Raw genomic sequence first — 9,604 nt, forward strand, 5'->3', positions numbered from 1 at the left:
CCATCGTCACTACCGCGTTCCGATCGCCGTGCCACGGGGAACCGTGGTCGTCTGGCTCGCTGTCGTTCTGGACCGCCTCGGGCAGCTGCCCAAGGTCGCCCGCCCTACTCTTCCCTTTGCCGTCGACGACCTGCGGCTCATCGATATCCATCGCGTCTTCGGGAGCGTCGGGGCTGCTCGCCGCACCGGCAACTAAGGCGCGTAGGGGCTGGTCATCCTCGGAGTCAGAGTCGATGGTTATCGTCTCCCTTGCCTCGGCGCGCGTGCTCTTGTTGTCGGCCGTCTTCTGGACGGCCCAGGCTTTGATGCGCGCGCCGATATCTTCGCCGATGACGGCTTGGCCTCCGGCGTGGCGTCGACTTTCTTGCGCTTGTTCGGCGTGGCCGTCGCCGATTTCGCCGACGTCCTGGAGACGGGTGCGGCGACCTTCGTCTTGGGCTTCGCAGCCGTCTTCGCCTTGCCGCTTTGTGGAGTGCGACTTACGATGTCGTCCTCGCCCGGGCTGTCCGACATTTCTTCGCTCGAAGAGACCGCCATCCGCTTGCGCGGGTTGATCTTTGAGGTCGTGGGGGCAGTGGTCGAGCGCGCGGGGGGAAGGTCAGCGTATCGACCGTGTTTCTGGTCGTTCACGTAGACGGCCTCTGCTTCGTAGTAGGTCTTCATAGTCTTTAATCAGTGTCCTAAACGGTTTTGCAGAGAGGTTTGTACTTACCTTAATGTCGCATGGAGATCTATGCCCGGTGATGCAGGCGACGCACCTGCGTCCGAGGCCGCGGATGACGCATTCGGTGGCGCCTCTCTTCTTGCACTGCGCACATCGCCACTTGCCCATGAACTGTAAGAGAGTTAGCGAAGTACGTGTTGTCGTAACAGAAACTCACCTTCGCGTGCACGTTGTCGTTCTTCTCAGTTGCGGGCATGAGAAGGGTCCACTGCCCTTCCCACTTGGGCGCAGAGTTGTCCACCTCCGGGTCCTCACGCTTGGGCACGGCCGACGCCTTGCCCTTGCCTGCTGCCCGTGCCTTCCGCGCCGAATTGCTGCTGATGCGTTTTCCCCCTCGGGCCTTCCCCTTGCCCTTGGGTCCGGTCGGCGATTCGTCGTCCTCGCTGTCGACGAGCTCGTCTGCCTCCTCCACCTCGACCTCGCTCTCATCTGCCTCCTCCACCTCGACCTCGCTCTCATCTGCCGCCTCGACCTCGACCTTGCCGTCAACAGGCGACGCGCTCGTATGGGGCAGGGCGGGTCGGTCTTCACGCTCCCGCGCCTCGTTGGCCTCGCGTGCGCGTTGCGCATACGGGTGGTGTTGCAGGCGGGCTGCATGGATGTCAGTCGTGGCGGGGCTTGCACGTCGTGCGAGGTATTCACCGGTCGCCTCGTCGTCGTCGTTGCGGTCATCGCGGTCCTCACCGTCCTCGCCCGGTTCAGTCTCCCCCGGCGCGTCCTCGACCAGCGCGTCACCGCCCGTCGCATCCTCAAGCTGCGCGTCGTCGCCCAGCACGTCCTCGACCTGCGCGTCGTCGCCCAGCGCGTCCTTTGCCCCATCCGCATCCTCGCCCGGCGCGTCCTCGACCTGCGCGTCACCGCCCGTCGCATCCTCAAGCTGCGCGTCGTCGCCCAGCACATCCTCGACCTGCGCGTCCACTGCCTCCCCCTCATCCGGAGCGGCGCTGTTGCGCGCAGGGCTGTCGGGGCGGTCGGACTCCGGTGAGACGCTGCGATCACTGTCGGGCTCAAGGACGTTGGAAACTGCACACACACGCATGTTAGCCCATAGATGAGTGCTACTATGCGCTACTCACTCCTCAACCGATCACCGGCTGTGAATCAACGTGTGATGAGCTAGTTGCGCGAAATGCGTCAATTGGGACGACTTACCTATCCATGGCATAAAGATGTTGAGGTGGGGCATGGTGAAGTCGTCGGTGATGGTTGAAGGGACAGCTTCGATTTTCATGTCGATGAGGACGCGCTGGAGAGTGCGCACCTCGCCTTCGCGGGTAGACCTCACATACTGCATGGCCGCCTCGACATAAGGCAGCCGGGTGATGGATACATTCTCGAGGACTGTGAACCAGTCATCGGTCTGTGGAATCATGTCAGTCAGGGCGGCGCTCGATGGGCCTGTGATTCACGCACGATGATGTGGTCCTGGATGACGACCTCGACGGCCTGGAGAGTCCACCGCTCGTCGACGAACGCCTTGATCAGCTTATTCAGCGCTTTCATCTCCTCGGGTTGCCATTCCAGTGCGTCCGGCGGATCCTCGCAGAAGAATGGGGTGACGGGTCGCTTGCCAGCCGCTGCGAGTCCGGAGTCCTTGTGGAACTTCTTCAAGGTCGCGCTAAGGTTTTGGAAAGTCAGGGTGCCGACCATGTTGTAGGAGGGGTTGCCAGATGAAAGAAGGAAGGGGGAGCGACAGAGTCAAGTGCCGCGCGCTGTCCTAAGTCCGAGACGCTCGGTGGTCGCGGCTCCCACGTAGCGGCGACGCGATCGGCCAATCGCCGATTGATCGAGAAGCGCTCTATCTTGATCTGCTGACCTCGGTGCGGTCCGAACATAATTGAATCTTACCGATTGGCAGGCGCAACTTCGGCACGAGGATCTGCAGGGATCGTCGATCAGCTACTGTGCAAGTGCGAGCGCGATGATGAGGTGCGAACGCGATGATGAGGTGCGAATGCAATGATGAAGTGTGAGCGCGATGATGAAGTGCGAGCAACATGGGAGTCGCTTCGCGTTTTGGTAATGAGAATGAAGCGGCGAGTTTGCGCGGTGCGCCATGTCGGCCTCGTGTTGCATCAGCCGAGCCTTGCGGTGGAGGCAGCGTTTGATGTCGGTAAATCAGTGCGTCGTGCGCTGCGCTGTCGATCTTCATGTAGTAGTACTCCTACCCCCTGTGCGCGCATATGTTGAGGTGTGAATGTCAGGACGGCCCAAAAAGGGATCTCGCGCGATCGCGCGACATCCCCCAGATCGATGTTTATTGAGTGCGCCCCGTACTCTCTGGGGTTTTTGCACGTGTGCGCGGTGCGGTCTATGTTGCGTCCGACTGGAACATTTGCGAGTTTTCTGATGTGTCCCTGCTTTCCAGAAAACCGCGCGTTCGGCATCATCACGCGCGCGGCCTCGCGGTCCCCTTTCCGAGCTCATGGTGGCCATGCTGCGTGATGCTCGTGGGTCCCTGGAAGGTGCGCTGTGCTCTCTCTGATCTTTTCCCCTCATCCGCGTCTGCGCACTTCACAGGGTTTGCTTGACAGTACTACCGCGCACTGCTCACAATGGCTTCGTCAAGTAGTCAAGCTGTGGCCGGGCCGTCGTCGACGGAACAGGAGATCGACCGAGCCCTGGAAGACCTGGGTGAGGATGCGTCGGAGGTGCGCTTCGCTTGCGCTGTGTGGTGCCGTTTCTACGCTGACATGGGCATGATGTACGTACTACCAGATTCTCGAGATGCAGACGGCCGCGCAGGAGATATACCTGGAGTACTCGCGCCAGATGTCGCAGGCCATGTATGGGTATGCGCTGTTACCGACGCTGGACATGTTCCAGACGGAGTGTAACTTGGTAAGTGTCCATAAAACGTTCAGCACGCGGTCCCTGGACACTCAAAACGTCGACGCATTGGTTGCGAACTTCAACACGAGTACGTACCAAAATCTACTGCATCCCCATCGGGTTGAGGTTGCGATTGCCGAGGAGGCGTTCGACTTCCCCGCGAACCAAGACTGGCACCATCCCGAACAACTGCCGTGGGTGAAGCTCAAGCCACGGGAGCTCGGCGCGGGGGAGCACAGCGACGCGCCGCGAACACACGCCGCGTACACGCTCATCGGGCAGCATCGGATCGAGGCGAGCAAGCAGATGCTCCAGTCGTACGTGGAGACCATGGCGAAAACCGATGCGGAGCTCGCCGCGATAGGAGAGAACAGTCCGAGGTCGAAGGGGTTGCGCACGAAGCGCGAAAAGCTGTACGACCGCCTTCGCAAGCACGGATGCTGGCTATGCGTCGTATATAAGTATGGTGAGTGCGCTGTCTGTGACGGCGGGGGCGTGTACGTGGTTGGACGCACGTTAACCTGCTTTGTTCAGGGTCGCTGGGCGACAGGAAAGCGGCGGAGTGGCATGCACAGAACAAGTCGTATCCGAGCAAGGGGGAGACGCCGGAGGAGCAAATGCGCCAGAACATGCGCGAATTGTACAAATGGCGATCCACCGGGTCGGCCAAGGACTTGCTTCAGGCGCACATCCGGCTAAGTACCATCGTCCACAACATCCGGCCACCAGGCACGTCCGGCAGCATGCTGCAGACGGCCCTCACGCACATGTACCGCAACCCCGCCATCCGGCATTTCCTGTGCTCACTCACGCCCATCCTCGACGCCTCGCTCCCTCTGTACAACGATGGGTCCGATCCCACGAAAACGCGGGGGTTCGGGCGTCATTACTACGACCGGTGCGCGCTGTTCGCCGTCAGCTCTTGGCGACGCGTGTTTGCGAAAGGAGGTGGGGTAAGTGCTCGGGCTGTCTGAGTGCGTTATGGGTGCTGATACCTGGTACACACCCAGATCACGCTCTTCGCGATGATGCGGATGCAGTGGGTTATGGGTGTCATCGGCTCCAAGGAGTCTTTCCACGGCATCAAAGAAGTCGAGGAGATCTGCGACGAATACGACAAGGCACGCGTGTCCAGGGATAGGTACCTGCGAATGAAGCAAGCCCCGCTCAACGCGTCCGAGAATGCTGCAGCCGACCGGAAGACGGAACTCGCGATGTACGCCGTCGCGCACGATTTGGACGAGGTGGATGGTGCGATTTCGTCGACGGTCGCCCGGTCGGCCGACCGTCTTCAGCGCGAGTACACGCGCGGCGCGCAGTTGCCCAACTACGAGCTATGGACCGACGAGATGCTAGACACCGTCGACCAGTTCGCGACCGACCACCTCGTGGATGCCGCCTCCCTCGGGGTGCGTTGCAAGCAGGGTTTCTCCATGATGAACCAATACAGCTCTGCGCTCATCAACCAGCTGCGGTTGAAGGCGGGGGGTGCGCTAGGTCAGGAGGACGATGATGAGGATCTGCTGGCGACGGAAGGAGACCCGCAGACGCCTCGGAGCAAGAAACGCGCTTGGGCTAAGAAACGCGTCAAGGCGCACAAGAAGCATATGGAACATGTCATTGGCCGTCTCGCATACGCGTACTACAACTGGACGGTGTTGGATGATGCTGAGTTCACGCCGGAGCTGCCGCTGTTGACGTGCCATGCCATCTCGCTGGTCGGCGCCCAGGTCGGGATGTACTCGCGAGGGTGGGAACGGGTGAGTGTGGTACCGTCATGGTGGTGTGCGTGTGGTGGCTCAAAGTCCCTATCTTCAGGTTGCGCACATGTTCGAACCGACGGCGTACTCACCGCATATCAATTCCAACGCGTCGGCGGCCACCAACACCAAGGACAAGGTTGAGGCAGACAAGACGCTCCATGCGCTGATGGCGACGGTCAATACGCCGTACCTCAAGACTGGCTCGGTCCGGGACTTCACGCAGTCCGACAGCGTTCATTGGGCAGTACGTGGTTTGCGCTCCCTACCTCTTTGTCTCTGTATGTTGATGGTTCGGTGTGCAGCTTGCGCGCGAATTCTTCGGCGATAGACACACCTTCGTCGCGTTGCTCCAGGACTGCTCTGGTAGCCCGCCGGCATCCGTCTCGATGTTCCGTGCCCTGACGCGGGACTCGCTCAGGATGACCTACATGCCGCTCACGCAGGACGTCCCCACTGTGGTATCCAAGGCGGCCAAGTTCACCGTGAAAGGCAACGGCAAGGGGAAGGGGAAGGCGAAGTCAGAGGAGAAGGCGCGCGCGGACTCCAGCGCCCTCGCGCAGGACCATGACAACGCTGTGAAGCAATTCGCGGTGTCGCCAGCAGGGACCGTCTTCCCCAAGCTGGACATCAGGCAGCACGTCAAGATGTTTTCGTCAAACCTCAGATGCGTCACCGACGCCATCGCGATGAAGACACCTGACCTCCTCCAGGACACCGGTATCAGTCTTGACACCCCCGCCATGCGTGCGCTCATGCACACGACAGCCAGCACGGCGGAGAAGAAGAGCGCCGCCCCCGCTGCGGCTGCCGGTAAGAAAGGGAACGCGTCTGCGGGCCCCGTCGCGGGATTCACCGCTGACATCGCTGAGGCGGACACCGTGGAGGGCGTGGGCAGCGTGACCGCTGCGGCTGTGCCCAAGGCTGCGACTCGCGTCTTGGTTCCAATGGTTGTCTACTTGCTGAACGAGGTCGCCATTGCGCAACTCCTGTACAACGACCCAGGGTCAAAGTGGTGGTCGAAGCCTATCGGCGAGTTCCGCGAGAAGTATCGTCTGCTCATGGACTCCTTTATCGACAGGAATGGGTCTCCGGATGCGAAACACGCCCACTTCCAGTGGTGGGACCTCGACAAGCCGAAGCCGGAGTGGGATGCGCACCCTGTCCCGCAGTGGTACGTGGACGGCGAACCGAATCCGCAGCTCCTTCTGTGGAAGAAAGGGCTGGACCAGATGGGTCTCGTCCTTACCAAGCAGAAGAACGGTCCTGGCACCCCATGGCAGAAGGGAAGCGGCGCGGCCGGTGGCAGCGGCGGCGACAAGCCTGGCGATACGGCCGACAACGCCATGGACGTTGACGAACTAGCGGACCCATCATCGTCGGCGCCAAAGGGAAAGGCGACTGGGAAGGCGAGACGAACGACGGCGGCCAGTCCTCCGAGTGCGCAGGCCGCGGAAGCCGAACAGGCATTGACGAAGCTGATGCAGTCGTTCCTGAAGCATCGCTTTCTTTTGCCGCCCGAAATGCAGGCCAAGAAGGGCAGGGGCAAGGGCAAGAGCACTGCGGCCGGCGTCGCCACCGTCGATCATGCTGCGAAGGTCGCGCTGACGCAGCTGTGGAACGTACGTTCACGCGCTCCGTTACTAGTATCCGCATGCTCATCGACCATCCCAGGTGTGCAAGTTCTTGATCGCTCGCAACCACCATCGCTCCGTTCAGCTCGAGAAACAGACCCCCGGTCAGTTCAATGACGTCTCGACGTTCGAGGGCCACAGTTACAAGTGGCAGAACATTGCCGACGCGCCCGACCTCACGTTCAGCAGTACTCTCGACGAGGACACTGAATATCCTTGGTGGGCCGAGCTCACCAACGACCTGTCGGGGGTGCCCGCTGGTGATCTTGTGGGTGATCTGCTGCATGTTCTGGAGAGCAAAGGCCGCGAGTTCGCGCCGCACACGAAGCTCCGACACCCCGACTTTGCCGCGACTGCGTACGAAGCGGATGAGGAGTCGGCAAGTCATCGGCAAGTGCAGCGTATGGAACGGTTGAATGACCTCGTCGGCGACTCAGTCGACGACTGGATCCAGCAGCTGCAGAAGCACACGGTTGAGGCCAACATAGAGCGGATAGTCAAGCACGCCCGCGAAATGGACGTATACGAGCCACTCCAGAGCCACCACGACCGTGCCATGGAAATCCTCGAACTGCTTGAAGACAGCGACGACCCCGAGGCTGAGGAGGAGACGGAGAGACAGTTCTTCGCGTCACGGCGCAAGTCGAAAGGCATCGAGGCCCCCCACACACCCCGCGACGAGGACGAGGACGAGGACGACGCCATGGACGAGGATGACGCCATGGACGAGGACGACGACATGGACCAGGACGACGACGGGCAGTCTGGTCTGGCACGCGGCAACTCGAAGCGCATGCCCGGGCCAGACATCAGCGAGCGTGTGGATTCCCCCCCTGCCGCTGAGCCACCTGCCAGCCTGCCGCCGCCCAACCAGGCCGCGTTGACAAAACGCAAGCCTGACCACAGCATCAGTCCGGCCCGTCGGCGACAACAGAAGCGTACTCGAGAGGTGCAGGAAGGCGAGTTCGACGCGCCCAGGCCACTCACGAGCACCCCCGAAGCCGAAACCAACATGCCTCAGCTGATCCTGTCGATACTCGGGTTCATCCTCGTACGCTGCAACGTCCCTCCCGCCAATGACCTTCCACGCGACGACAAATGGGCTACGGTTGTGGCAGACGCACTCCTCGACTACGTACATGTGATTGACATCCCGGACGACAGCTTCTGGCCGCGCGAGTTGCTTATCGCAGCCGGCTACGTGATGCTGCATCGCGCCTCTAATGTCATCACGGCCCTCACATTCCTGTTTGAAGCCGAGGTCGCGCACAGGTTCGTCATGCGGTATCGCGGTGACGACAACCCCTCGCAGCCCGCGGAAGACTCGATTTTTGGCCTCAACAACGCCGACACAGAGGTGCCTCTAATGATCATCAGGCACACACTCGTGGAGTTGTATTTCTCGGTGCAAAAGCTCTGCAGTGAGTCTCCCATGTCCATATGTTTTTATATTAGGTTGTGACGTCCCAGGGGATCCTGCGCACCCGCGCGAGATCCCCTGAGGCACATATGTATGCGTCGCACCATGCGTAGAGTGGGTTCAGGGGATCCTGCGCACCCGCGCGAGATCCCCTGACAGCCATATGTATGCGTCGCACCATGTACCGAGGACGTCCCAGGGGATCCTGCGCACCCGCGCGAGATCCCCTGAGGCACATATGTATGCGTCGCACCATGTACCGAGGACGTCCCAGGGGATCCTGCGCACCTGCGCGAGATCCCCTCAGACCCATATGTGTACGTCGCACCATGCACCGAGGACGTCCCAGGGGATCCTGCGCACCCGCGCGAGATCCCCTGACAGCCATATGTATGCGTCGCACCATGCGTCGAGTGGGTTCAGGGGATCCTGCGCACCCGCGCGAGATCCCCTCAGACCCACATGCGTACGTCATTGGATGATATCGATGGACTTCCGTATCTGACACCGGATGCGTTGGTATCTGGCGGCGGCTGAATGACTGACTGCTTTCCGATAGAACATATGCGTAAGCTTGTTCCGAATGCGCTGAACCTGCATTGTATGTCCTATACATTTGTCTGTTGGTTGTACGGTGCTGACCGCTCATCACATTGTTTGTTTGTAGCCGACAGCGATATGTACCGCACCATGTTCATGTCCTCGGCATACGGTGTCCAAGGTTTTCCTTTTGTGCACTCGGATGATGGATATGACGTGCGGGAACTTCACGTGGATGTCGATCTTCTCGTCGAGGAGATTGCGCACTTCTTCCTGGCCGCCAATGCTGGGTCGAACACAGACGAAGTGCCGGGGGATATGGGGAGCTTTTCCGGTTCCAAAATGCCTTCCCACCACAAGCTCGACCACTGGACACGGTTCAGCGCTTTGGCCGGCCTGTGGAACAACATCTCGCGCCGGTGCACCCTCCAGATGCCGCTGGACAAGGTGGAAATGCCTGATCACGCCATCTTCGTCGAGAAGATCATGCCTGCGCTTGACTGTACGTCGCACCTTTCATCAGGATGTACCTTGTGTGCGATGCTTATGTTTTCTGACTATAATGCGTAGCCTTGTGCCAAGACGAATGTGACAGGACATGGCCTAACGACATCCCGATGCGCTGCGGCTCGTGGATCGATACCTCCAGCCTGTTCGACGCTTGTATCGCACAGGATTTCCTCGACGCCACCGC

The 9,604-nt window shown here is 60.5% G+C and overlaps 2 protein-coding genes across 2 annotated transcripts; one reads left to right on the top strand and one right to left on the bottom strand.

Annotated features, from left to right (window-relative positions):
• Positions 1–13: 13 nt before the first annotated feature.
• C8Q71DRAFT_793228 (uncharacterized protein) lies at positions 14–2,522 on the bottom strand (the record flags this gene model as incomplete). The annotated part of the gene is made up of 6 exons (XM_047925459.1): positions 2,138–2,522; positions 1,877–2,084; positions 882–1,747; positions 713–835; positions 293–657; positions 14–248 (listed from the first exon to the last, which is right to left on the bottom strand). Coding segments are annotated over exons 1-6 (2,034 nt in total), but the record flags the coding sequence as incomplete, so codon positions are not given.
• Positions 2,523–3,074: 552 nt separating this feature from the next.
• Positions 3,075–9,480, top strand: C8Q71DRAFT_912262 (uncharacterized protein; the record flags this gene model as incomplete). Its single annotated transcript, XM_047929190.1, has 9 exons — positions 3,075–3,375; positions 3,443–4,022; positions 4,091–4,509; positions 4,567–5,316; positions 5,375–5,563; positions 5,622–6,938; positions 6,991–8,371; positions 8,930–8,971; positions 9,038–9,480. The coding sequence occupies exons 1-9, from the start codon at positions 3,280–3,282 to the stop codon at positions 9,478–9,480; spliced, it is 5,217 nt and encodes a 1,738-aa protein (XP_047772230.1). The 5' UTR covers positions 3,075–3,279.
• Between the last annotated feature and the right edge of the window lie 124 nt (positions 9,481–9,604).

The sequence above is a fragment of the Rhodofomes roseus genome, assembly GCF_022264815.1.
Source record: "Rhodofomes roseus strain CIRM-BRFM 1785 chromosome Unknown C8Q71scaffold_70, whole genome shotgun sequence".
NCBI lineage: Eukaryota > Fungi > Basidiomycota > Agaricomycetes > Polyporales > Fomitopsidaceae > Rhodofomes > Rhodofomes roseus.